Source organism: Sorex fumeus, unplaced genomic scaffold, assembly GCF_029834395.1.
Source record: "Sorex fumeus unplaced genomic scaffold, SorFum_2.1 ptg000165l, whole genome shotgun sequence".
NCBI classification, from domain to species: domain Eukaryota; kingdom Metazoa; phylum Chordata; class Mammalia; order Eulipotyphla; family Soricidae; genus Sorex; species Sorex fumeus.
Genome location: NW_026606222.1, coordinates 1810606 through 1838532, shown reverse-complemented (window position 1 = coordinate 1838532; position 27927 = coordinate 1810606). Strand labels below are relative to the sequence as shown.

General features: G+C 59.9%; 1 protein-coding gene across 1 annotated transcript; it reads right to left on the bottom strand.

Moving 5' to 3' along the window:
- Positions 1–261: 261 nt before the first annotated feature.
- Positions 262–25639, bottom strand: EMP2 (epithelial membrane protein 2). Its single transcript, XM_056107416.1, has 5 exons — positions 25629–25639; positions 2715–2904; positions 1843–1936; positions 1297–1443; positions 262–697 (listed from the first exon to the last, which is right to left on the bottom strand). Exons 2-5 carry the CDS (start codon positions 2790–2792, stop codon positions 513–515), a joined length of 504 nt encoding a protein of 167 aa, XP_055963391.1. The 5' UTR covers positions 2793–2904; positions 25629–25639; the 3' UTR covers positions 262–512.
- Positions 25640–27927: the final 2288 nt, after the last annotated feature.

Genomic DNA, 27927 nt, shown 5'->3' with positions numbered 1-27927 from the left:
GCTGCGGCGGGGGCGGTGGGGGCGGGAGGGGGTAGCCTTTACGGCCCTTCCTGGGTGCTGGTGAGAAAGGCAGGTTCTGGGGTGCAGCTCATAGCAGGCGGGGCTGAGCAGGGGCCTCGCGCACACGCCTGGACGGGCCTTTCCACCCGGGCTTGGCACTGGTGGGTACGGCCATTCCTCCCCGGACCCCTGTCCCCAGCTCCCCCATGACACAGGAGAGTCCTCTGGCTCAAGCCCCGCAGCTTCAGAACTCGGCTGGACTTTGGGGTTTTGTCTCGTGAGACCTTCGGCTGGGCCCGCGTGGAGTGCCGGCTTCCCCGTCGGCTCTCTGATCTCAAGACAGACTCTTCTTTCTTTGGTTTTTCAAAGGGAACAATGTTTGCCAGGAAACAAGCACGCACACGCACGCACACACACTCACTCACACGCGCGCGCACACACAAACGCACAACGATTATATACAAAACGGTTATCTGAATGCGGGGTGCGGGCGGTGGCGGCGGGCCGGCCTCCTACTTGCGTTTCCTCAGTATCAGATACATGAGGCCGCTGATGAAGGTGAAGGCGAAGGCCACCCACGCCAGGATGAAGGAGTAGCCGTAGCCGCCGTCCATGGTCCCCATGTAAATTAAGTTATTCTGGTGAATCTCTTCACGCTGGTCAGTGTAGATGGAAGCCGCGATCATGACACAGAGGCCTGCGGGGCAGAGAGGGGGCGGGTCAGCTCAGGAGGGCGGCCACCCCAGGGGGGTCCTCGCTCTCCTGGGAACAGCCCAACCACTGTCTGTCTGTCTTTCTGGAGGATTCCAACTCATAGCTGCCCACCAACCCCTGGAGAGGTCCTGGCGGACACAGAGCCAGGGCTCGGCCAGAGACAGGACTAGTCCGGGCTTTGTGGGAGCGTCTCTGTCCAACCCCATGACACCAAAGCAGAGCAGGCAATGGATGGGAATGGGAGTGGGGAAGCCCCCGTGCCCCACAGAGAACATCTCAGCCAGGAAATGCCCCCGGACTCAGAGCACCCCCGGGTCCCTTTCTATTTTTGCTTTTTGGGTCACACCCAGCAATGCGCAGGGGTTCCTCCTGGCTCTGCACTCAGGAGTCACTTCTGGCGGTGCTCAAGGGACCATAGGGGATGCCGGGGATTGAACCCGGGGCGGCCTGCGTGCCAGGCAAATGCCCTCCCTGCTGTGCTATGGCTCCAGCCCCCGGCGGGTCCCTTTCGAGCCCACCCCGCCCCCAGGCTTCTGCTCTGCTGGGAGGCAGGGCGGAGTTGGGGGTCCCCCAGGTACTCACACGACATGAGCTGGATGATGGAGGTGAGGACAAACCGCTCGCCCTGCTTGAGGCGGAAGAGCTGGAGCAGGAAGATGAGGAAGGCGATACAGCAGAGGATGGTGGCCAGGATCATGGAGGCCTGGACAGCCTGCAGCGTGGTGTAGCCTGGGGGCACGGGGATGGCGCAGGACTGAGCCCCGGTGGCCAGGGGGAGCGGCAGGCGGCAGACCCCCGGGCCCCCGTGACACTTTATGCCTGGGCTTTTGAGTTGGACAAGGCTTCTGGTGTTAGGCGGGGGTCGGGGTGGGGCTGCTATGCCTCAGTTTCCCTGCCTTTCGTTACGGGGTCATACCTGGCAGTGCTCAGGGCTGATTTCTGACTTGCTGAGGAAGCACTCCTGGCTGTGGTGCGGGGATCGAACCCAGGTCACTGGGTGCACGGCAAGCGCCTCACCTGCCGAACTGCCTGCCCAGCCCTCAGTTTCTCCAAGGGGGACCCAGGGGCCCAGAGACCGCCCCGGGGCTTAGGCATCACACACACTTACACACATACACTCACACGCACCTTCAAAGTCTTCGTGCAGAACGTCCGTGCAGTTCGTGCCGTTGACACACAACTTCCAGAGGTCCGTGTAGAACTGATCCCCGACCCACCAGGCCTGCGACACAGACGGAAACACAGCGGGGGGCTGCGGTGGAGGCCCGGCCGGTCGAGGAGCCCATGGTCCGCCAAGCTCCCAGGGAAGAATAGGGGTCCCAGGCTGACAGAGGGTGGAGGCGGGAGCGGGGTGGGGGGGCCCAGGCTGTCGGGGTGCGGGGCGGATGCTCCACTATGGTCTGTGACATCTTCCACAAGAACCAAGAGATTCGTGTGTGTGTGTGTGTTTGTGTGTGTGTGTTTGTGTGTGTGGTGAGTATGTTTGTGTGTGTGTGTATGAGTGTGTGTATGAGTGTATGTGTGTGTGCGCGCGCGTGTTGAGTGTGTTTGTGTGCATGTGAGTGTGTGAATGTGTTTGTGTGCATGTGAGTGTGTGAATGTGTTTGTGTGCATGTGAGTGTGTGAATGTGCGTGTGTGACGGGGCGGGAGAGCCGATATGGGTACACAGCCGGACACTGGCCCTGCCCTGGGCTTCAGCACTCTGGGTCACCGTTAGGGGTACAAGTGCTGCTGGTGTCTGTACCTCAAGGTCACTGATGCTGCGAGATGTCTTGGTGCTGGGCATTAAGCCAGGGCCCCAGGACCCCCTTCAGGCTTCGTTCTAACATGGGATGTTCCAAAGCCCACAGGGACACCAAGAGCATCAGCCCCTGTAGGCAGGAGACGGGAGGGGGCTGGGAGGGAGGACGCCCTGACCGGGATCACCCTGGGAGCATTCACCTCCCTGCTCTGGGGCACGCCTGGGCCCGGCTCTGAGGAGCAGAGGAGAGGGACTCACATTGTCAATGGTGGCCACGAACAACAGCGCCGCAGAGGTGATGTGGAAGATGATGATGAAAGCCAGCAGCACCAGCATCTTGGCAGGGCTCCGTGGGCGTGGGCCAGTGCCGCGTTTCAGACCCACAGAGAAAAAGAGAGAGAGAGGAGAGAGAGAGGGAGAGAAAGAAAGGAAAAGAGAAAAAGGTGTGCTAAAGGGGATGAGAGAGGGAGATGCAAACTTGTCAGTGATGGAACAAAACTCAAATGAGAACCCAGCGACTCTCTGTGGGACTGCAGAAAATCGCAAGAAACTGCATCCCTCTGTCCCCTCCTGATGGATGCTCTCCCGGGCAGTCGGGCACCAGGAATCCAGACACGCAGGAATCCCAGACGAGGGGGAGTGAGGATCCATCAGCCGCCTCGTCTGGACACACAGTACCCCGCCGGCACATGAAGGAGTCGCTTTGAGGGAGCAAAACGTGCGTCCTAAGCCCCAACCCACCAGACTACTGCATGGGTCCGAGCATCACTGCGCCAGAGGCTGTGATCATGGTCCCGCTGTGCAGCAAAGGGGATTGGCACTAGAGTACTCTCTGATGAGTCGACCTCTTGGAGACTCAACCCAAATGCTGCTCCCCTGAATTGCTCCTGGTCCCCAGGGGAGCACAGGCCAACCACAACATGCTGATACGTGCCATGGACAACTGCTATTTCATCTTCCTCTCTCTCACTCTCTGGGCACTCTGAGAGTGGCACTGCCCAGTCTCCCTTGCAGTTAGGTGGCCAACTTGAGACGAACATGGACCAATGAACTGTAAGCAACCATCAGCTGCCTAACTTCCAGGTGGAATTAAGAGAATCACAGAATCACTTCCGGGCCAAAGAGCAGCTGTGACTTCTCCATATGCTCTCCTCTCTCTCTCTCTCTCTCTCCTCTCTCTCTCTCTCTCTCTCCTTCGATGAGAGAGACGTTGCCAATAATATGTCAGAGCCTCGCTCTTTGGCTCTGGATCCACTGGACATTAAAACTTTGAGAATTCAGAGCAAATTTTCACTGTGACGGGACGGTCCAAATAATAACCAACAGAAAGGGCCGGTCAAGCAGCACTGGAAATCTTGCGAAAGACCCATTTTTAAACCAATTTCAAGAAAATGCCTCTGGAGATCGACTCAGGGGCCACCGGAGGACATGTCTGAGCTGGACTCGCTCATGGTAAAAGAGGAGGAAGATAAACATGGCTGATGGGGGGGAGCCACTCAAAACAACAACGACAACAACTCTGGATATCAAAGGATTCAAAGTAGCCAGAAAAAATCAACAGAATCTTTGAACACCTTTGAAAACCTGAAGATGTCCCATCAACCACACAGGAGAGGGTACATAACAACACCCCAGACCGACTTGCCATTCACTCCAAAAATTTGTGACAGGATCCTAAAATTTTGTTGCTGCTCTTTCATGCTTTGGGACCACACCCAGCAGTGCTCAGGGACTTCACTCCTGCCTCTACTCAGGGAGTCGCTCCTGGCAGTGCTCAGGACCATACGGAGTACCGAGGATCAAAGTGGACTCAGCTGTGTGCAAGGCGAGTACCTTGTCACTCCTTGTACTATCTCATCGGCTGCGCATTAAGTGGTGGTGAAAAGCACATTATGGAAATTGCATCATCGGTAGCATTTCATGCATTCATGATGCTATGCTAGCATCACCGCTGTCCAGTTCCAGAAGAATCCAACACTCTCTAGAAAACCCCTTGCCCATTATTAGTCATTCCCCACGCCTCTGTCCACTCAGCCCCGGGCAACCACTCATCTGCTCTCCTGTGGGTGGTTCCAAACGTCTCAGAGACATGGAATTCCTCATGTTTCATAGACATGGGGTCGTCAGAGATTCCGCCTCTGGCTTCTTTCACTCCACACCAGTTTTTTCCAAGGCTCATCCATATCGCAGGTGAGCCACTTGAAGTGCGGAGACACTTAAAGAAAATGTCCAGATCCATCATCTCAACAGAATGTCACCGAATGGATTCAGAAGTTCTCAAAGAGGATCACTCACAAGAGCCTTTTCTGCTGCCGACGGTCCCACAGAGTCATTGCTGCAAACTCCTCATCCTCTCTCCGTTAACTCTTCTCTCTTCAGGACCCACGAGTCACTGCTGGAATCATTTCTGCCTGGCACCCTCCTGGGCTCACCTCAGGGCCTCCTCTGAGACTGGACTCATCAAGAAGTAGCCGGGAACCTGGTGGCGTGGGAGCTCATCTGGATGACCCAGCTGCAATTCCTTGGAAGCGCCCAGGGAACCAGCTCCGAGATTCTTCTCATTCTTTTTCCAAGGACAAATTCCCCTTTGTCTAAGCCTGCGTCATTTGGAGCTGCCATTCCAGGCTGCCTCCAAATAGATGCATTTCTGGCCCTCGCAGAAAAGGGGCTCGTGTGCCACGCGAAATGCCATGTTATTTTAATACCAGCTGGGATGCCCGAATGCCAACCTCACTGCACAAGGCCCTGAGCTCAGTGACAAGAGTTCCACATATTGTCCAGTTCCTGTAACACAAATGCATCGAGCACATAACGACAAGTTTCTAGCCTAAGGGGAAAACAGTTTTAACTCAATTTTTTCTTTCGGTGTATGGAATTCAAATGTTATAGGGAATGGCTTTGGGTGGCGCGTGAATATGGCACTGGCTAAGACGAAAACACAGAATGGAAAGTCCCCCATTCATTGATTTTATTTTTCTTTTTTTCGGCCATATCCAGTAATGCAGTGCCAGGATTCGAACCAGGATTGTGGCCACAGCTGTGGCACCCTCCCCTTTGTGTGATCTCTCTGGCCCACCTAAGGGCATTGCTTTTTTTTTTTCTTTTTTCTTTTTGGGTCACACCGAGCGATGCTCAGGGATTATTCCTGGCTCTGCACTCAGGACTTACTCCTAGCAGTACTTGGGGGACCATATGGGATGCTGGGAACCAAACCCGGTCGACTTCATGCCAGGTCAACGCTCTACCCGCTGTGCTATTGCTCCAGCCCCTCCCCCCCCCGGGGGCATTGCTTTTTAATAAAAAGAAAAAGCAGATCTTTGGACAGGCTGTAATAATTTCATAACATTTTTTAAATTCTATTTTTCTTTCTAAGCCGCTTTTTATAGGAAGTCGTAGCATTTTAGTAGGGATATACAATAACCTCTTAAAAACAAATGTACGAAAGTATGACTATAGTATTTTCAAACGATCATATGAAAAGTGCGTCATTTGAGATGAATAAAAGAACAGATGGTTTTCATGGTTGGCAAAAATCCTGGAGGTGCTACTCAAACACCCAGAGCCTAGAAGACATTGCTTTAACTGCTGGTGCGACGTTAGCTGGAATTTCGGGCTTTAATCACAAGAGGAAAGGGTGACTTCCTAAGAGGATAGGAAAAGTCTTCACCTTTAAGTTAAGGGAAAGGTCTAGAAGCTCGCTGGAGGGCTAGAGATGTGTCCTGAATAGTGAAGAAGCAGAAGCAGCCACCATCCACTTAGTATTCCTCCAGGATGCCATCTGCAGTGCCCAGCTCCAGCCCAAAGAGTCCAACCGGAGCCGGTCAGGAGAAGGGCCAGAAAACCCAGGGCATCACTAGTGAGATGCGCTAGGAGGTAATTACCCCAAGGCTTAGGAGGAGAGCCAGGAATTCTTGAGGGGGACCATAAGTGCCCCCCTGCCCTGCACCTCTGCGCCATCTCCCTTCACCTCTCTCTCTCTTGGGGCTCCTTTCCTATGTGCAACCCCGTGACCCCTTGCACGGCGGTGTCAGGTAGGAACACTTGGTCCCCAACCCTTGGAGTTTCGGTGTGGAGGGAATAAGAACCGAGAAAAAATGTGGTTGGAGCGATAGCACAGCGGGTAGGGCGTTTGCCTTGCACGCAGCCAACATGGCCGACCAGAGTTCGATTCCTCCGCCCCTCTCAGAGAGCCCGGCAAGCTACCGAGAGTATTCGATATGCCAGACACAGTAACAACAAAGTCTCCAATGGAGACGTTACTGGGCCCGCTCGAGCAAATCGATGATCAACGGGAGGGCCTTTACTTTACTTTTACTTTTAATACTTCCAGGCGGGAGCCCCACCCCACAGGGCCGCTGACCATCCTGATTGGAGGAGGCAACATGCACACACTCTCCGGATTGGTGGAACTCAGCCCCCTGGGCCCCAGTTTCCCACGGCTGCAGGACCAGTAGAGGCCAGGCTACTTGTCTCATAAGTGAGATGCTCGCTGTGGCCTTACTGGCCTGAGCTGAGTCCAACGTCCTCAGCTAAGTCCCTCTTATTTTTTTTTTTTTTTGCCTCTTGGGTCACACCCGGCGATGCTCTGGGGTTCCTCCTGGCTCATGCACTCAGGAATTCGTCCTGGCGGTGCTCGGGAGACCCTATGGGATGCCGGGAATCGAACCCCGGTCGGCCGCGTGCTAGGCAAACGCCCTCCCCGCTGTGCTATCGCTCCGGCCCCTAGGTCCGTCTTTTAGGCTGTTTGTGGACTTTGAGCTGCTCCAAAGGACCCTGCCAACAACAGCCTTAAAAACTTCATAGCCCATTTGTCTTAGAATTTCGAAAAGTGGGGGTTGCGGGGTTAAAGGGTGCGCACATTATTCTTGGAATGTTTGTTATGCCAGTCTTTAACTGCCCATCTCAGACACGTGCCGTGGGGCAGCTGGAAGGCTTCCATGGCACTGCTCTGGGCGGTGACCATATTGTAAGAGGGCAGCCCTGCAGTGACCTGGGCCCCATGCCGGAGCGGACCTTTGCCGCGGCTGGATAATGAAGATTTATCTCTTGGAAAAGGGGACGGTTGTTCTGCACTGCTGTTGTCTGTTCACTAGGGCATCAGAGCTCTGTGGCTTTACTGCTCACACTTAATACGGCTCACAGTTTTGTTCCAAACCCCGCTCCCTACCCCGGGGAGCTAACTACACTGTCTACACTGTCCTCCCGTTGTTCATCGATTTTGTTCGAGCGGGCCCCGTAACGTCTCCATTGTGAGACTTCTTGTTACTGTGTTTGGCATAATGAATACATCACAGGTAGTTTGCCAGGCTCTCCGAGAGGGGCGGAGGAACCGAACCCGTCTCGGCCGGGCTGGCTGCGTGCAAGGCAAACGCCCTACCGCTGTGCTATCACTCCAACCACATTTTTCTCCCAACTTTTTTTTTCAGGTAGCCCAGATATGCCAGGCACCCAAATGGCCGTCACTAGGCAGGTGACTTTGAAAGATGTGGCACATGTCTCCACTGGGCCATTTTCAGCCCCGACGGAGGAGGATGTCACGACATCCTTTCCGACGGAACCTGATTAGCGAAAGGAGGAGAGAGACAGGCGGTGTATGATAACCCCTGTAACTGATTTTTCTCTTTGTTCACACCCGCTGTGCTCAGGGACTACTCCCAGATCAGTGCTCCTGGTGGTGCTCAAGGGAACCCCACTCCCCAGTGCTGGGAATTGAACCCAGGGCCTCATGGAATCAAGGCAAGGACTCTACTCCAGAACCACATCCCTGGCTCTGCTTTTCTTGGTTCTTGTTCATCTGGGGGCCACACCCAGCAGTGCTCAGTGCTTACTCCTGGCTCTGCACTCTGGACCACTCCTGATGGGACTCAGGGGACCATTTGTGGTGGCAGGGATCAAACCCAGGTTGGCTGCGGGCAAGGCAAGCGCCCTCGCTGCTCTGCCAAGGCCCAAGCTCTGACCCCGCTTTTCGTGGTTGGTTTGCTTCTATTTCCGGTGACTTTCTTGCGTGCTGTCTAGGGCCCATGAGTGTTGTGTCAATCAGGCTCAATTCCTGCCCGCTGGAGGCGGGGGCCTTGGAGATGGGGTGGTCTTGATGTCCCATGTTTGACTCAGTCCCTTTGTTTCCCAGAAGGACTGTCTGCAACTCAGCCTGGGCCCTTTACTGCTTTGGCCTTGGGATATGCCGGGATGTCCTCCAGGGTGGGGATGGGGTCAGCGTGCCCCGGGGACGTCCAAGAATAAACGGCTTCTCGAGCAGCAGGGACGAACTTGCCGTTCACGGGCACTTACTCTCCCATCTAAAAATGCGCTGCTGGACCGGAGTGACCATTTGGCGGGGAAGGAGCTTACCGTGCATGCCGCTGGCCCAGACTTTATTCCCAGCACCCCCTCACAGGGTGCCATGAGCCCTGCCAGGAGTGATTCCTGAGCTCAGAGTCAGGAGTAAGCCCTGAGCATCACTGTTGATGGCCCCAAAACAAAATTAAGCAAACAAAAAACCAAACAAACAAAGGTCAAGCCAGGGGCCAGGGCAACCATCCAGTGGCTGATCAATGGGTTTGATCCCCAGCACTACAAATGGTCCCTTGAGCCCTGCCAGGAGTGACCCCTGAGTGCAGAGCCAGGGGTGATCCCTCCAAAATAAAAAATAGCCACTGGGATGGGGGCAGCTGGGACGGGGGCTCCAGGCCTTGGCTCCTGCTTCCTCCTCAGCAGGTTTGGGTTCATTCTGTGGCTCCCAAGCCCAGCTCCCTCTGGGGAGTACAAAGCCGGGAGTTTCCCTCTGGGGAATGCTTCAGGGCAGGGCGGGAGGTGACCAAAGGCCACCTGAGTCTGGGTGTCCACCTGCCCGTGGGTGGCACCTTTCAAGCTTCTGTTTCAAGAAATCAAAGTCTCTCTCCATCGGCAGAACTTCTCTTTGAAAAGGCGTGTTTGATCCACACAATCCGCAGGGGTGACTAAGAGAGACAGAAAGACCCAAAGGCAAAACCCAACCCCGGGCCCTGCCCTTGCCCCTCCCCCCACCCCCAACCCGGGAAGCCCGTCCGGACGCCACCCCCAAGAGCCACTCCAGCCTGTCCCCCTGCTGGCCCCCCGAGCTTCGTGGATTCAAACAACACTCACCCACTCCTTCCTGTTCATCTGTGGTGGGTAGGCTCCATCTCCCACCGAGGAACGATGGGCCGCTTCCCCTGTGACCCCTGCCCACCCTCCAGGACCAGGTTGTACGTCCATGACCCCTGCCACGTTAGGACTGTGTCATATGCTCGAGACCGCCATTCACCGCCTCACCAAAGAGCCTCCACCTCCCTTCATTTCTTGCTGCCTTCTTTTCTTCCTTTTTTTCTCTCCACCCCACGGCTCTGTGCATCCCCCCCTTTCCTTAGTTCTATCTTTTTTTTAGATTATTTTTCCTTTTTTGGGTCACACCCAGCAATGCTCAGGGGTTCCTTCTGGCTCTGCACTCAGGAATTACTCCTGGCAGTGCTCGGGGGACCCTATGGGATGCTGGGGATCGAACCCGGGTCGACCGTGTGCAAGGCAAACGCCCTCCCCGCTGTGCTATCGCTCCAGACCTGCCTTTCCTCAGTTCTTCCCAGACACCGGAGTGCTGGCAGCGGGGGACGCTGAAGCCCTGATCCCACGTACGGATCGAGGGCCCCAGCCTGCCAGCCTGGATCCAGCCAGCACCCGGGAGAGAGTGCCGGAGGGGCCACCCCCAGGAAGCGAGGCTCCTCAGGATGACGGGCGGGGCCACACTGGACACAGGGCATCCCGCGTTGACGCTTCCCGTCGGCTCTCTGAAGCTGGCGGGGCAAGCTATGATTATGCCCATTGCACAGATGAAAGAGCATGAGGCCCACGGAGGTCTCAGGTGATCTGCCAGGAGCCGGGATCGGCCCTGTGGCTTCCCTCCCGCTGACCCGGCTGCCCGCCTCAGAGAGTCCCAGAGGCGCCTGGCTCAAGCGTGCGAGAGGGCGCGGCCCCGCCAGGCGGCTCTGTGCCTGCGTTTCTCTCAAGCTCTGCCCGGGGCAGGAGGGCTGCTTGTCTTACTGGACTGTCCACTGGCCTGGGTTGGGGGTGGCCTCACCTTCGGGGTCTGAGGCGTGGATGGACAGTGCCGGCCCTGGCCTGCTGGCCTCTCGGGTCATCAGAGCGCCTGGGCCCCATCACTGTCGATGCAAGGAAGTGTGCGGCTTCACCCCCGCCTCCACGCTGGCAGCCGGGACTGCACAGGCTGGGACCCCCCACCCCCTCCTCCTGAGCCCCGTCCCAGAGCCCAGAACGGAGGTAAAGGGTGCGGGGCATGTGGCCCAGCGCAGTCCAGAGGCTCCCCCAGGCCCCGGGGGACAGCGCACCGAGGTTGGCCGCTCCTGCCCCCGGCATGGCGGAAACCCCTCAGCCCTGGGTGGCCTCGTTTCGGCTTCACTGTGCTCAGGGCCTCTGGGCCAAGAGCCAGCCCTGGACTGTGTCCAGGAATGGCCGCAGACGGGACCCTGGGAGGGGCCACGCTCCAGAGCAGAGGCGCTGAGAAAGGTCCCCCAGGCCGAGGCCTCTCACCCGCCGGGAGAAAACCCACCCAGCTCCCCACCCCCAGCACTGGGGCCTTCCTCCTACACCCCTCCAGCTCTCAAACTCGCTCCCTGAAAATCAGTGTGACTCAGGGGTGGTGGCTGGCCTCAGCCAACAGCTAGAGAAGCAGCTCCCCCAGGTCACACAGCCCCGAAAGGCGGCAGCTGGGATTCGAACCCATGACCTGGCACAAGTGACCGCCTCTGGCGAGTTTTCTCTTCCCTCGGGGGCTCCTGTCTCAGGTCCCTTAAGAGGGGCGGGGGGGGGGAGTCCCAGGATCGCCACCAGGGGACCGTCCAGGTTCTCTCACAAGCAGGGCCCAGGGCCGTGATGCACTTAGAGAAACTGACTCCTCGAAGAGCCGGTGACAGACTCCAAGCGTGCACGACTGGTCTCTTGTTCACTTTATCCCTTTACTTAATTAAATTAATTAATTAATTAATAATTGATTTGCTTTTTGGGTCACACCCAGCGATGCTCAGGGGTTCCTCCTGGCTCTGCGCTCAGGAATTACCCCTGGCGGTGCTCGGGGGACCCTATGGGATGCTGGGAATCGAACCCGGGTCAGCCGCGTGCAAGGCAAACGCCCTCCCCGCTGTGCTATCGCTCCAGCCCCTTATCACTTTATTTTTCATTTAAATATTCTTTTTTCGGGGCTGGGGGTTGGGCCACACCTGGTGATGCTTAGGGGTTACTCCTGGTGCTGCTTGGGTAGCAACGTGGGATTCCTGGGATCTCTCTCTCTTTCTCTCTCTCTCTCTCTCTCTCTCTCTCTCTCTCTCTCTCTCTCTCTCTCTTTCTCTCTCCCCCCCCCCTCACCTCTCCCTCTCTCTGCCCTCTGTACCCGCACGGAGCACGGCCAGGAGTGATCCCTCAGCAGAACTGGGCGTGGCCCCCAAAAAAACAAACCAAAAAGCAGTGCCGCTATTTGTACCCTGAGCTGTTGCCCGGTGCCCTCTGAGCAGGGCGACCCGCGGGTCCCCAGGGACCAAGGTGGGGCGCGTGTCCCCCAAGCGCTGCCAGGAACAGCCCAGCAGGGCGTATAAATAAATAACCACGCCCTGACAACGGGCACAGGGGAAGGGTGGCGACCCCGCGTGTGTGCAGGGACGGGGGAGGGGCAGGGGTTAGGGGTGACCTCCAGCTGTCCCAGAGGACCGGCCCGGCGCGGGGGCAGGCCTGGGTCTCCCCAGGGTGCCCAGAGGGACCAGGGTGGGTGCCGGGCTGGGCCAGGGCACGCCCAGGACTCCTCTGGGAGTCTGAATGCTCTTCTGGCAGCCCAGAGGGGCTGGGTGGAAGCAGGCCAGGCGTCAGATCCGCAGGAAAACATTCCATTAGGAAGGCGGGATGCTGGGGCGGGGGGGAGTTAAGCCCAGGGGTGGGAAACACCAGTGTCTGGCCAGGGGCAGGGGCAGGGGCGGCCAAGTGGAACCCCCCCCACGCCCCCAACAGCGGATCTGCAGGCTGGACCCGCGCAGGGCACACGGGCCTGGCACACAAGTGCCCACGTGGCCACGCACACAGGCAGGGCTGGAGCACCTGGGCAGCCGGCAACATGGGATGCCTGGGGTCGAACTCTCTCTCCTCTCTCAGCTGCAGCTGACTTTCGCAAGGGCCCGGCGAGAGCTGGAAAAAGGCTCGGGTCACCCGGAGACACGCTGTGGGCGAGGGAGAGGGCAGGGCCAGGAGTAGCCCCTGGGCAAGGCCGGGTGTGTGTGACCCAGAAAGCAGAGGGGGGTGGGGGGGAGAGAGAGGGAGAGAAGGAAGAAAGAAAGAAGGAAGGAAGGAAGGAAGGGAGGGAGGGAGGGAGGGAGGGAGGGAGGGAGGGAGGAAGGAAGGAAGGAAGGAAGGAAGGAAGGAAGGAAGGAGGGAGGGAGGAAGGAGGGAGGGAGGGAGGAAGGAAGGAAGGAGAGGGAGGGAAGGAAGGAAGGAAGGAAGGAAGGAAGGGAGGAAGGAAGGAAGGAAGGAAGGAAGGGAGGCAGGGAGGGAGGGAGGAAGGAGGGAGGGAGGGAGGGAGGAAGGAAGGAAGGAAGGAGAGGGAGGGAAGGAAGGAAGGAAGGAAGGAAGGAAGGGAGGCAGGGAAGGAAGGAAGGAAGGAAGGGAGGGAGGGAGGGAGGGAGGGAGGGAGGGAAGAAGGAAGGAGGGAGGGAGGGGAGGGAAGGAAGGAAGGAAGGAAGGAAGGAAGGAAGGAAGGGAGGGAGGGAGGGAGGAGGGAGGGAGGGAGGGAGGGGGGAGGGAGGGAGGGAGGAAGGAAGGAAGGAGGAAGGAAGGAAGGAAGGAAGGAAGGGAGGCAGGGAGGGAGGGAGGAAGGAGGGAGGGAGGGAGGAAGGAAGGAAGGAAGGAAGGAGAGGGAGGGAAGGAAGGAAGGGAGGGAGGGAGGGAGGGAGGGAGGGAGGGAGGGAAGAAGGGAAGGAGGGAGGGAGGGGAGGGAAGGAAGGAAGGAAGGAAGGAAGGAAGGAAGGAAGGAAGGGAGGGAGGGAGGGAGGAAGGAGGGAGGGAGAGAAGGAGGGAGGGAGGGAGGGAAGAAGGGAAGGAGGGAGGGAGGGGAGGGAAGGAAGGAAGGAAGGAAGGAAGGAAGGAAGGAAGGAAGGAAGGGAGGGAGGGAGGGAGGGAGGGGGAGGGAGGAGGGAGGGAGGGAGGGGGAGGGAGGAAGGAAGGAAGGAAGGAAGGAAAGGAGGGAGGGAGGGAGGGAGGGAGGGAGGGAGGAAGGAAGGAAGGAAGGAAGGAAGGAAGGAAGGAAGGGAAAGAAGAGAAGAAAGAAGGGAAGTAAGGGAGGGAGGGAGGGGAGCAGGGGAATCAGGGGACAGGAACGGGGTGTGGGGGGGGGGGGTGCGAAAACCCTCCGCCAGGTGGAACCCAGAGCCCAGAGAGACGAGACCAGGAAAGGGCTTGGGTGGAATGACGGAACCAACGGCTGGCTGGGATGATGGCAGGGGGCAGGGCGGTGTGTGTGTGTGTGTGTGTGTGTGTGTGTGTGTGTGTGTGTGTGTGGTGGTGGGGAGGGTGGGCGGCGGGCTCGAAGCTGCAGAGCTGTAGTGAGAGGTAAAGTTAGTGTTTGGCGTTTTCTTTGGAGCCTGGCAGGGACAGGAGGGCAGGGCAGGCCGCGGCGCGGCAGGGAGTGCGGGCGGGGGCTGGCGCGCGGCGGTTAGAGTTCAGCCCGCCACCAGGGGCCGGCCAGGCCAACAGCCGAGCACTGAGATCTGCTCCCGCACACAGTGGCGCCCGACCCCCTCAGTCAGCAACTCTCGGGCTCCCTGTCACTGCACCTGCGGGCACACGTCCAACCCTGCCGAGGGAGAGGTGACGGCAGAGGCTGCTACCAAGCCCCGTCTGAGGTTGTTCTTTCTTTTTCTTTCTTTTCTTTTCTTTTTATTTTGCTTTTTGGGTCACGCCCAGCGATGCTCAGGGGTTCCTCCTGGCTCTGCACTCAGGAATCACTCCTGGCGGTGCTCAGGGGACCCTATGGGATGCTGGGAATCGAACCCGGGTCGGCCGCGTGCAAGGCAGACGCCCTCCCCGCTGGGCTATCTCTCCAGCCCCTCTTTCTTTCTTTCTTTCTTTTTTTTCTTTCTTTCTTTTTTTCTTGTAACACCCGGCAATGCACAAGGGATTCCTCCTGGCTCTGCACTTAGGAATTACTCCTAACAGTGCTCGGGGGACCCTATGGGATGCTGGGAATCGAACCCGGGTCGGCTGCGTGCAAGGCAAATGCCCTCCCCGCTCCAGCCCAGGGCTAAGCCCGGCCTTGGCCATGTCAGCCCCTACAGCATATGGGGGAGGGGGCCCACTTCTAAGAGACAAGCTGCCGTTTCTGTAGGTGGGGACCAGGCATTGATCCTTCGAGTCCGGGGCACCAAGTCCGTGTGAGTGACACAGCTGGGGATGGGACCAAGGGCTGAAGGCCACCAGGAAGCGGTGCCCAGACACTCCCAGACTCACTGAGCAGTGGCGGGGCAGCCGGGCCACTTGGGGCCTCAGTTTATCGTCTGTGAAATGGGCACAACCTGTGGGAGGGGGCAGGTAATGCAGCCCTTGCTGTGTCCAGGTACCATCACCATGCCCAGTGTTTCTGAGGCGCTCTAGCCCACAGGCCGTTCCACTGTCCCGTTACCACTCAGGCGACAGCCCCCCACGGGAGCTAAGTCATTCGAGGGTCGTTCCACACCCCTCTCAAGGGGGAAGGAATCAAAACCGACAACAGGTCACTCGGAGCACCCGGGCGTTTGAGGACCCTTCCGGGTGCCACCCCGCCAGCCCCCTGCTGTGCCCCCTCACCCGGCCTCCCTGCCCACTTTCGGGAGGGCAGGGCTGGCCGTCCACCTCCTGTGCGGCGACAGCTTTAATTACCCTTTCACGGGGCCCCGCCCCGCAGTGCCCACCCCCGCGGCCCTCGGCGCATCCCCTCTTTCCGAAAGGAAGACTCCAGTCGCCGCCGTCTGCCATAAATAGAGGGTGCTGGGAAAGAGAGATACGATGAAAACAAAACGATGTTTATTCAGCTCCAGCTAGAAACCGTTGCTGCAGAGAGCCCAAGGCCAGAGTCCTCGGCGAGACAGGATGCCGTGCACGATGGGAAGTTTTAAAGACACACAGGCAGAAAACGGAGAGTTTCCTCCTGGGAGGGGTGGGGAAGAATGGAAAAGGGAAGGATTTAGGGTGTCGGCGCAATAGCACAGCGGGCAGGACATTTGCCTTGCACACGGCCGGCCCGGGTTCGATTCCCCAGTATCCCCTAGGGTCCCCCGAGCACCTCCAGGAGTAAGCCCTGAGCATCACAAGGTGTGGCTCTCAAACCAAAAAGGAAAGTAAATTAAAGGTAAAGGTAAAGGCCCTCCCGGTGATCATCGGTTTGCTCGAGCGGGCCCAGTAACGTCTCCATTGGAGACTTTGTTGTTACTGTGTCTGGCATATCGAATACGTCACGGGGAGCTTGCCAGGCTCTGCCGTGCGGGCGAGATACTCTGGGTAGCTTGCCGGGCTCTCCGGGAGGGGCGGAGGAATCGAACTCGGGTCGGCCCCATTGGCTGCGTGTAAGGCAAACGCCCTACCGCTGTGCTATCGCTCCAGCCCCGGCCTTTTGGCTAAGATCAAGTGTAAAGTAAATTAATAAAAAAAATTTAAAGGGAATGATTTAAAGGGGCTTTCTTCTTTAAAAAAATTAATAAAAGTTGGGATTCAGAGAGGCAGCACGAAACTCTGCATGAGCCCGACCCCGGTTTGATCCCTGGTGCTGCATAGGGACCCCTGAGCACAGAACACCAGGATTATTGAACCCAGGCTTTTTTTTTTTTTGCTTTTGGGTCATACCTGGCAGTGCTCCTCAGGGCTCCCTCTTGGCTCTGTGCTCAGGGATCACTCCTGGCCGGCTTAGGGGACCCTATGGGGTGCCGGGGATTGAACCTGGGTCGGCCACGCATAAGGCAAGTACTATGGTCCGATGGCTCTGGCCCAAGGACCCTAGGCTGCCTTTGCCTCCTTCCCGGTCCTACCTGTTAGCCCCCTGCTCCAGGCTCTGCCCCCTCATGAACAAGATATTCCCCTGTGGCCCAGAATACCCTGGGAACCCACAGGGTCCCGGGCTGAGAAATGGGACTCTCAAACCCGGTTTCCCAAACATCGTCATCCTGGGCCCAGCCCAGGCCTGCAGGGGGCGCTGCCCGCGAGCTGGGTCCGAGAGGGCAGGGACGTGGGGGCAGGAGGCCCGCCCAGGGCAACCCAGACCACTCATGGGGGAACAATGGAGAGGCCACCGCTGTCTCTCCAGGGGACACCCGGTATAAATGGCCACACGCCCAGTGTCCCCTAGCAGCGCCCCAGAGGGAGCACCTGGGCCAAGACTCCAGCTTGTGGGGTCTGAGCGTCAGCACAGCAGGGAGAACGTTTGCCTTGCACACAGCTGACCCGGGTTCGATCCCTGGCATCCCATGTGGTCCCCCGAGCACCACCAGGAGTAATTCCTAAGTGCAGAGCCAGGAGGAACCCCTGAGCATCACTGGGTGGGACCCAAAAAGAATGAAAAACAATAGAGACTCCAGCTTGCTGCCCTGGCACCCCAGCCCCCCAGCAAGCTCCCCGGACCCTCGTGTCTGCGCTTCAGCCCCCCCAAAACTGCCCCCACATCCGCCCTTGGTCCCTGGGACCCTGGGCGGGCTGACCTGGGGCGCGCCACTGACTGTCCGTGTCTGTGGACACAGCGGGGGAGCGGCAGGTGCGGCAGGACGGGCAGGAGGGACAGGCGGGCACAGAGAGAGACTCCGTGGCCGCCCCCCTCTCTGCCTGGCCCAGGAACTCCCCCGAGCCCCCCCACCCCCGCAGTGTCCTGACAGGATGTCCCGACAGGGTGGCTGGCACCAGGCACCGCGGAACCTCTGGAAAGCCTCAGGGGCAGGGGAAGCTGTGAGTCACCGACCACGGCCACCGGGCGGGGGCCCGGCCCGGCGCTGGCCCTTTCTCTCCCCCGTCTGGGCACCACCTGTGCCCGCAAAGCCCCGGTCTGCCCTGAGGCCCGAGCTCCACGCGGTGCGTCCCAGACGCTGCTCAGAGCTCGGTGTGACTGTGACCCGCCCTGAGGCCAGCAGCAGCTGCCCTGGTTCCCGATGGACCTGCCCCCACCCCCCCATCCTGGCTCCGTCCTGGGCAATGTGACCCATGTCACGCTGACACAGCCACATCGACTCGCCAGTGGGTCTGAGGAGGATCCAGGCGGATGGGGCGGGAGGAGGCCCCCGCCCGGGCCCACCCTGCGGCCCCCCTGCCCCACAGCTGGCCCCGAGCAGGAGGCCAGGCAGCACCCACCCCTCCTCAAGGGCCACACATGTGTCGCTGTGCTCGGCAGAGGAGGTCCCGGACACACAGGCTGGTTCTAACACTGTGGTCCCCACCGCCCGGGCACACCAGCCTGATAAGGCCTTGGCCAGGGCAAGGTCTGCGTGTGTCTGTGTGTGTGTGCCTGTGTGTGTGGTGTGTATGAGTGTGTCTGTGTATGTGAGTATGTCTGTTTGTATGAGTGTGTGTCTGTGTGTGTGTCTGTATGTGTCTGTGTAGGTGTGTCTGTGTATGAGTGTCTGTGTGAGTGTGTCTGTGTTGAGTGTGTGTGTCTGTGTGAGTATATATGTGGATGAATGTGTGTCTATGTGTGAGTGTCGTGTGTGGTGTGTATGAGTGTGTGTCTGTGAGTGTTTGTGTATGTATGTCTGTGTGTATGAGTGTGTCTGTGTGTGTGAATGTGTGTGTATATCTGTGTGTATCTGTGTATCTGTGTGCGTGTGTGTCTGTGTATGAGTGTCTGTGTGAGTGTGTATGTGTTGAGTGTGTGTGTCTGTGTATGTGAGTGTATATGTGTGTATGAGTGTGTGTGTCTGTGTGTTAGTGTGTGTGTGTCTGTGTATGTGAGTGTGTCTGTGTGTGAGTGTCTGTGTCTGTGTGTCTGTGTCTGTGTCTCTGTATGTGAGTGTGTGTGTCTATTTGTCTGTGTGTGTTGGGAGGCCGGGGGCTCCTGATGGAGAAACTCGTACCCCACCCCCCGGCCTCAGGTCCTGGGCCCGCAGCAGAGTATCGATGCCAAGGAGCGTCCTGGGCTGGGAGGAGCAGGTTTTATTTCAGGAGGGGTGGATGTTTGTCTCACATGACACAGCTGGCCAGGGAGACCATCCAAGGTCTGGCGCGTGGGGGGCCCTGAGCCTCACCCCCAGCACCACGCGGCACACCATGAGGGGTGCCCCTGCAGGCCCCAGGACCAGTGACCCAAGTGACACTTCATCACGCGGAGTGGCCCGCAGAACCCGGCTGGGGCTTCCAAATTTCTTGTGAAAAAGACACTGTCCTCCCGTTCTTCATCGATTTGCTCTAGCGGGCCCAGTAACGTCTCCACTGTGAGAGAGAAGTCTCCATTGTGAGACTTCTTGTTACTGTGTTTGGCATCTTGAATACTCTCGGTAGCTGGCCAGGCTCTCCGAGAGGGGCGGAGGAATCGAACCCGGCTCGGCCGGGCTGGCTGCGCGCAAGGCAAACGGGATTGGGTGAAAGTAACGGGGTCTGTGAGGGCTTGGGGTGTTCGGCTCGGATCCTAACACAGCCCTGGTGACTTTCAGGGAAACACAAAGGCTCGAGGCCAGGGAGATGGACGCCAGCGGTCCCGGCTCCATCCCAGTCAGCCCAGTCTTGTCCCCTAAGCTCTCCGTCTCGGGACAGGGAGGACCATCCTTCCCACCAGGATGTCGTTCATTTCCAACAAGATGAAGAAAGTGGGGTGGGGGCCGGGGACCTGCTCAGGACAGACGGTCACTGATGCTGGTGACACGGCAAAAGCCTCACCCTTCTGCCTCACCCCCAGCCCACGCGCCTCCCTGAGTCTCTTTAAAGCCCCCTGCGCCCCCATCCCCGTGGGATATCCACCGACTGGGATATTCCAGAACACCGTCACGGTCTCACCGTTGCTCCCCTTCTCCAAAGCACCCGGACGCGACATCAACTGTGCGAACCACGGGAGACTCGGAGAACGGCTGCCTGGCCCCTGGCACCGCCTGGCGACTGCACTGCCCCTGCCGGGGTCACTGCGTCCACAGGACTTTCCCCCGGCACCTGCTTTTATTTTTTTCTTTTTGGGGTCACACCCAGCCTGGGATGCGCAAGGATTCCTCCTGGCTCTGCACTCAGGAATGACTCCTGGCAGTGCTCGGGGGGCCCTATGGGATGCTGGGAGTCGAACCCGGGTCGGCCGAGTGCAAGGCAAACGCCCTCCCCGCTGTGCCGCCGCTCCAGCTTGGCACCTTCTACTTAAACAACTAGCAACAGCAGAATGTCACAGACAAGCTTCTGGCAGTGTCCGGAGACGGCCTCGCGCGCGTCTCGGCCCCTGGCTCCGGCTGTGGAGTGCCCTTCCCTTCTCCCTCTTCTGCATGGACACCACAGCACCCGCACCCGGGTTCTATCCCACGTGGAGGGAATCCCTCTCCCCAGCGGGCCCCCGTCCTCTGGAGCAGGACGCTGCCTGCAGCAAAAGCCCCTGGGCTCCCCACACTGACCTCTGCCACCCCTGGGCTCCCTCAGCACGCCCGGGCCACGCTGCCGGGGACCCCTCCGTCCACTGTGACTGTAGGCTTCATTGGGCACAGCTCGTGTCCTGTCCTCACTGTGCCCCCATCCCCGAGGCCACCGGGAAGCACTGGCCCCCATCAAGGCTCTGGGGGGCCGAGGGATGGTGTCCGCCTTGCACGTGGCTGCCCTGGGTTCTCCCCCCGGGACCTGTACGGTCCCCTGAACACCGCCGGGAGTGATCAGAACCAGAAATCAGTGCTGAGCATTGCTGGGTGTGGACACCCCCCCCACCCGCCAAAGCAGACGCTCAGGAGGAAGTGCGGGTGCCTTTGTGGGATCTCCTCAGAGAGGAGCTTGGGGGATGCCCACAGGTACCTCAGAGCTCCCCGTGAGGTCAAAAGTACAAAGGCAGGGCCAGAACGATAGCACAGTGGGGAGGGTGTTTGCCTTGTACACGGCCAACCCGAGTTCGATCCCCAGCTTCCCATATGGTCCCCCAAGCTCTGCAAGGAGTAATTCCTGAGTGCAGAGCCAGGAGGAACCCCTGTACATCGCTGGGTGTGACCCCCCCCCAAAAAAAGTACAAAGCATCAAAGACTCTCTTTGTCCAGGGAAACCAGGATTTTTCCAAGCTCTTCTTCATTCATTCTTTGGCTGATTTTTAAAAATGGGGACTGAAGCAATAGTACAGTGGGTAGGAAATTTTCCTGGCACGCAGTCGACCTGGGTTCCTTCCCCGGCATCCCATAGGATCCCCTGGACACCGCCAGGAGTGATTCCGAGTGCAGAGCCAGGAGGAACCCCTGAGCATCGCCGGGTGGGACCCGACGCCCACCTGCACGTGTTTCAAGGCTGGGGAGATGCCCCAAAGGGCACGTGTACCTGCTTTATACACAGGAAGCCCAGGCTCAATTCTGGCCCCTGAGCACGGCCGGGCGTGGGCCCCACAACAAAGAAATCGACTTGGTTTTCCCCGACTTAGCAGTCTTTATCATAAAGGGATGGCTACGTGTGCTGTTTGTGTGTTTTGATTTTTCAGAACAAGCCAGAGAAACACATAATTACTTCTCTCTTTTTCTTGTTTTTGTTTTATGTTCGGCCGCGGACCTCTTACAATTATCGCCTGTACCGCCGGTGATAACAGGCTGTGAAACATTCATTAGTGGAAGATTAACAAGACAGCCCGGGATCTCGGTTATCCTGGAGAGATCCTTCACTCGCTGCTAGGAAAGAGACGGCCCAAGCAGTTTGGGATCAGAAAGGCAGATCTCCAACCTGCCTCCCCTCCAGGGGCCCCCAGGGAGAACTCCCTCGAAGCCTTTTCATGCCGGGTTTTACCCTTGCCTCTACTTCCTGCCACGATAGCCAAGTGGGGGACAAACATCTTGGGAATCTCGATGCCACAGTTCACCCCGGTGACCTTTCCTCCAGCTCGCTCCCTGTCCAAGGAAGCTTCTAGAAACTGATGGCCATCCACCCAGCCCGTAGAGAGCAGGAATTTAGTGGCGGAGTTTCGTTGTTGTTTGTCTGGTCACACCTGGTGGCCTTCAGAGCCTACTCCTGACTCTGAGTTCAGGGATCACGCTTGGCGGTGCCTAGGGGACCATGGGGGATGCCGGGGATTGAATCTGGGTTGGCCGCTGTCCTATCGCTCCAGCCCAAGAGCAGGAATGTGGGTCATCCTTGGACCCTCATTTCCCTTTTAGATTAATAGAAACCTGGCCTCCCAAGCAAGGGAAAGGCCCACAAACCCCGTCATTCAGGGGGAGTATGGCTATTCGGGTCAGGAATTCCTTTGAACCAATCCAACCCAAAGCAGCTTCTCCTCCTCCACTCCCCTTCCACCTGTGTCCTGCCCAGCTCCAAACCACGTCCAGGCTGGGTTCACAGAGCACCCGCCATCACCTGAGCATGTGTCTCTGACCCCCTCCCTGTCCCCATCTGCCCGTGAGCTAGCCACCAGCCCCCAGGACCCTCGGTGACCCCGCCCCAGTGGACAGGTGAGCTGCCCTGGGACTGTGGCTGCCACCTTGCCTCTCCGGGGCCTTCTCAGGCTCTCCGTCCCCCGAGTTCTCCCCTCTTAGCCCCAGCGGCTGGAATGCAGAGAGCTCTTGTCCCTTTGATTCGGGGCCAGGGCAAGGCCAGTGCTGTCGTTGTGGCCCAGGGTCCCGCCCTCGGTTTCGAGTTATCAGGCGGCATTCTCTGTGGGTGGCAGCTGGGGCCACCGGTATTTTTAGAGGCCCCCCCCCGACCCACCCCACTACGTCCCTAGCCAGAGCCGGACTCCCTGGGAAGCGTCCCTGCTGGGAGATCCTGCCCACCCTAGAGAACCATCCTAGGAGGCCAGAGTGCATCCCAAGGCGGGATCCGGGATTCCGACACCCCCCGCCAATCCCACCGCCGTCCTGTCCCATTCCCGCATGCGCCCAAGCCAACCTCTAAGGGCCTCCAGATGCTGCCACCAACTTCCCCTAGCCTGTCCTCCTGCTCCGAATCCCATCGCTGTCCACTTACAGGAGGTCTCTGCATACACCCCCCCCAGTGCCAGTGCCCAGGCCTGCGTCCCCTTACCATCACCCCTGATCCCAACGGCCGGAGAGGCCCCAAGCCTGGGAGAGAGACGGGCGTCCTTGCCCACGCCACAGAGCTGCGACTTCACGTGTTGCAACAGACACGCAGGGATCCGCCCCCAACCCCAGCACCCCAAGCAAGGCTGAACTCTGCCTCTGGCACAGGCACCCAGCCGGGCACCGAGCCCGGGGCCTGTCCATCTGGTCTGGAAAATAAATTCTGTCTATTTGTCTAAATACACCTCCTGCCCCGGTCACCTCAGGCAGGGTTTGGGGGGTGTATGTGTGTGTGTGTGGGGGGGGGGGCTGAGCTGGCTGTGGCTGGGTCCCTAGCGACCAGGAAGGCGTGGAGGAGAGGGAGGGCAGGGGAGTCAGCGTGTGCTGGGTGAGCCCTGGGAGCAGAGCCAGGCCACGTGGTTCCAGCCCAGGGTGGAGAACGGAAACCAGGAGAAACGCTGGGGAGCCAGGAGAAAGGGCCCCGTGCATACGTGCGTGTGTGTGGAGGGGGTAGTGGTTGAGGGGTGGGGAGTGGGGCGTTCAGCATTAATGCCTCTGGGGGGCTCTGGGCCTCTCATCAGCCGTACTCTAACCCAGTGAGGTGGGGCAGACCGGTCAGCCCAGGAGCCCAGCCCAGGCTAGTCCCATCCTCCCTGGCCCTGCCTCATCCACCTGGTCCCACCCCATCCCTTTCCCTCCTGGCCCCGCCCCATCCCTCCTGGCCCCGCCCACACGTTCCCGCCCCATCCCTCCTGGCCCCGCCCACCCCGCCCACCTGGCCCACCGGGGCCCTCCGCAGCTTCCAACCCAAACACTGATCCTCAGATTGCAAGCGCAACGCAATGTCCCCACTTGCAGGACAGAGGCGGCTCCAGGCGGTGTGACCTAGTCTCGGACTCCCACCCCCGCTCTCCAGTCCCCGGTGGAGAAGGTGGAGGCCCAGGGGCCCAAAACCCTTCAGCGGGGAAACAGGTTCTGCGCCTTCCAGCCGAGCCCACACCCCCCACCCTGCACCCCGCACCCCGCAGGCGCCCCTCCCTCGGCTGTAGGCCAGGCCTCTGCCCTGGCCCCTGCAAACTTGGTGGGGACCCTGTCTCCCCCCATCTCCTGAAACCCAGCAGGTCATCTCCAGGTGGAAAAAGGCGCGGCTGGGGCAGTGGGGTGGACTGGGAGAAGCAGCTGAAGGTTTCGTAGGCACGCGGGGACCTTGGGAAACCCACGGGCCAGCACCTGGGCGTGCGGCTGGGAGGACAGGAGAGGCTGGAGAGCTCCGAGGGCACCAGGGCACCCTACATGCTGCATCGGCCTCCCGGACTCCTCAGGAGATGGGGCACCTGTCCCCTCCCCTCCAGCTTTATCTCAGGAATAAATGGCCCGAGAGGTGGTTTGCCAGCCACGCGCCACCGCGAATGGCCTCTGGGAAGCCTGATGGAATCAGCCCCGCAGGCAGAGGGGCTGGTGCTCTGCAACTGTGGTCCAGCGCCCAGCACACCAGGATGCTCACCCCCCTGGAAGCACACGGGTCCGCTCAACCCCCTGGAAGCACACGGGTCCGCCCACCCCCTGGAAGCACACGGGTCCGCTCAACCCCCTGGAAGCACACGGGTCCGCTCAACCCCCTGGAAGCACACGGGTCCGCTCAACCCCCTGGAAGCACACGGGTCCGCTCAACCCCCTGGAAGCACACGGGTCCGCTCAACTCCCTGGAAGCACACGGGTCCACTCAATCCCCTGGAAGCGCACGGGTCCGCTCACCCCCCTGGAAGCACACGGGTCCGCTCAACCCCCTGGAAGCGAGTGGGTCCGCTCAAGCCCTGGCAGAAAACGGGGCCTGCTCATCCCACTCTGAGCGCACCAGTCCTGGGCCGGGAAGGCATGGGCGGCGCAGGGACCCCGCGGCACCCCCCACCCCAGCCCCCTCTGTGCTAGGACTCTGCTCCCTTCAGCAGGCACCCCTGCCCCCAGCCTGAGGGTCTTCCTTCTGGTTTCAGCCACGCAACTTCAGAGCCTGGAAACAGGAGATTTGGGCCGGAAACGCTGGCTTCGTCCCCTCTCCAAGGCCCCACTTTTCCTGCAGGCTATGTCCCAGCAAAATGCGACACGCACACGCACACACACACACACACACACACACACACACACACATGTACGGTCTGTGGGGCTTGTGGGGGGGCGTGCGTGATAGAGGGGACCTGGGCTCCTTTCTCCAATACTGAAACTGGGCTGCCAACCCTATTCAGAAATAGGAGGGTGGGTTCAGTGGTCTGGGGGGCAGGTTTGCTCCGAAAGACCCCCTCCCCAGTATGGTATCCCTAAACGGCGCGCGTCCATGAGGTCCCCAGGTAAACCCCCAGTTAGGACCGCCCTGGTTGTGCCCAGAGCGCATTGTCCTTCCATATCCTCCTTTCTCTCCGGAGCCCACGGCCGGGGCCCTCGAAGCCCCCCACCCCGCTCCAGAGTCATCTAGGCCGCGGTGTAGGGCACCCCCACCTCTCTTCAGACCTCAGGACCCGACGCCTGGGGGCGCCACCGAGCCGCCAGGGGCGCAGGGCCCGGAGGACTCACTGGCCCGGCCAGGGCGCACCCCGCGCCGCCCGCCCGCCCGCCGCGTGAGGCCAGTGCGCACGCCGGGCGGGTGCGATGGGGGCCGGGGACCCTCCCGGGCCCGGGGTGCGGGCCCGGGCTGGCGTCGGGTGGTGCGCGGAGTCGCCCTGACGCCTCCCCAAAACTTTTCCCGCCCGCCCGCCGCCCGCCCGGCGCGGCGCCAACGACGAAAGAATCGGGCCGGGGGCGCGACGCGGGAATCGGGGTCCCCTGGGAGCGCGGCGCGGGCGGGAAGCTGACGCCCCCGCGCCCCAACGGGCGACGGGACGACGAGCCCCGCCCTGGCCCCCGCCGGCATTCGGGGACCCCCCTGGGGCGCGGGGGCGCACGGGCCCGGCCGGGGCCGCCCCCGCGCGTGTCCCCCACGCGGCGCGCGGGCGCGATCGCGACTCACCGGGCGCTGGCGGCGACAGCAGGCGACGGGCTGGGGCGCGAGGCGAGGCCACCGGGCTGTTTTGAAGGTCTGGGCCGGCCCCGAGCGCCGGGCGCCTCCCCGCGCCCCCTCCTTCCCGACCCCGCCTCCCGGGGCGGGGTGTCCGGCGGGCGCCCCGCGAGCCAGAGGGAGGCCCGGGCGCGCCCCCCGCCCCCGGCCCCGCCCGCCGCCGGGGCGCGGTGGGCGACGCCCGGCGGAGAGAGCGGGAGGCCCCGGCCGCTCAGCGGAGAGGGACTAGCTGGGCCCGGGGGCCGCGCTGCGCCCCCACCTCCACCCCAGCCTTCCCCCTCCACACCTCCTCTTCCCTTCCCGGGGTCTGGAATTCCTGTCCCGCCTTCAAGCACTTTCTTTTTTCCCTTTGGGTTTTCCTGCCGCACCCGGCGGAGCTCCTCGGGGCGCTCTGTCGGGGCTTGGGGACCACCCTGGCTGCTGGCGGTGGAGTCCGGGTCCCCGCCAGGCCCCTGGCGTGCCCTCTCCACGGCCCGGGCTTTGCGCGCCTCGTGAGCCCGTGAGCCCGGCGGCCCGCCCTGCCTCTGGCTCTGCGTCTCCCCTGGGCTCGGGGGCCTGGCACCGGGCAAGGGGCCTCCAACCAACCCGTCTCTGGCGGGGGCCTGGCTCTGCAGGAAGTGGTCGGGCGCCCTGGCTCCGTCCTTCCCCTCGGTTTACACACATGCCCTGCTCCCCCTGCACTCTGGGGATTTCTTGTCCCTGGAAATCAAACGAGAAGGAACATTTTTCTTTCCAGTCTGAGCTTTCAGAAACGAAGAGGATTCATGGGCCCGGGAGGCTATGTCGGGGGAGGGGCTGGGGAGAGACCCCGTGCCTGGTGAGAGGGATTCAAGCTACAGTTTTAAAAACCGAAGGGAAAAAATGGGGGCCCCCGGAGCCGTCGGACTGGGGGAGGGGAGGGTGTTTGTGTGCCTTGCTCCCAGGTTTATCCCTGACACCCTCTCTGGTCCCCTGAGTCTGCAAGGAGTGACCCCTGAGCACAGAGCCAGGAATAAACTCTGAGAAGCACTGGGTGCAACTCCAAAGCAAAAATAAATAAATAAATAAATAAAATCGATACATAAATAAACATTGAAGAGGTGCAGGAGTCATGCCACAGCTGGTCACTAGCAGGGTGGGTCACATATTTGGGACAGCACAGCCGGCCTGCACTTGCCCTGCATGTGACCAGGCAGCCGACAACTGGTCCTCTAAGCTTGCCAGGGGTGATCCCCGAGTATAGAGCCAGAGTAATCTACAGCAGGTAGGGCACTTGTCTTGCATGTGGCTGACCTGGGTTCTATCCCTGGCACCCCTTATGGTCCCTGGGGCCCGTCAGGAGTGATCCCTGAGCACAGAGCCACCGGTCAGTCCTGAGCACCACAGGGTGTGGCCAAAATAAACAAAATTTGAAGAAATCCTAAAACAGGGTCACAGCGTACAGCAGTGTGTGTGTGTGTGTGTGTGTGTGTGTGTACGTGTGTATTTGGGGGGCGGGGTAGGTGGGAGCCGGGAGCCACACCAAGCACTGCACAGGGCTGACTCCTGGCTCTGTGCTCAGGGATCATTTCTGGAAGGTCTCAGGTGCCTGGGATCAAGCCAAGGCCCACCACCTGCAAAGCAGCTCTTCACCGCTCTGTCCTCTCTTTCCTGCCCATCTTGATGACCGGATTTGAAGCTGGTGCCCTCTGCACACCACTTCTCCCTCTGAACGCTCTTCTGTAATCCCTGCAGTAACGTGTGTCAGAGCACACCCCGAAGTACAAGGCTGTGCCACTGACAAAAGGATTAGAAACCCCGTAAGAAGTGTTTGTTTGGGGGTCAGGGGAGTTGCCCAAAGGGCTCGAGCACAGGTTTTGCAGGTGGGAGCCCCAAATTCGTTCCCCAAGTACAGCCGGGAGTGCTCCCTGAGCACCCAACTGCAGGTGGCCCCGGGCACCCCCAGAGGTGGTCCCAAAGCAAGCGCTGGTTTGGGCCAGGGAGACGGCTTCAAGCACTGGAATGCATGCTTTGCACGCAGGAGCCTGTGTTTTGTGGCCAGCATTTGCAAGGTCCCCCTGAGCACTGCCAATGGAGCCCCCAGACTATGGGGTGAGTCCAAGTTTTTCCGTCTCTTTTTCCAGCACTGCAGGGAGGTTCTGTAGTGGCCAGGCCACTGTCGCTGAATTAGAGCCCATGGAAATGTTCTGTTCTCTCCGAGAGGTGCCGAGCCCAGCTGAGGGTTCCCACTAGCGCCCGTCCCTTTCATTCTGAAATTCACAACTGATTGAGC

What these genes read in the sequence shown, in the direction of transcription:
- EMP2 (XM_056107416.1), bottom strand. Translation starts at nt 2,792, where the DNA reads ATGCTGGTGCTGCTGGCTTTCATCATCATCTTCCACATCACCTCTGCG. An exon ending in TCTGCACGAAGACTTTGAAG is followed by an intron (nt 1,444 to 1,842) that starts GTGCGTGTGAGT and finishes CCGTGCCCCCAG; the next exon opens with GCTACACCACGCTGCAGGCT. An exon ending in CATCATCCAGCTCATGTCGT is followed by an intron (nt 698 to 1,296) that starts GTGAGTACCTGG and finishes TCTGCCCCGCAG; the next exon opens with GCCTCTGTGTCATGATCGCG.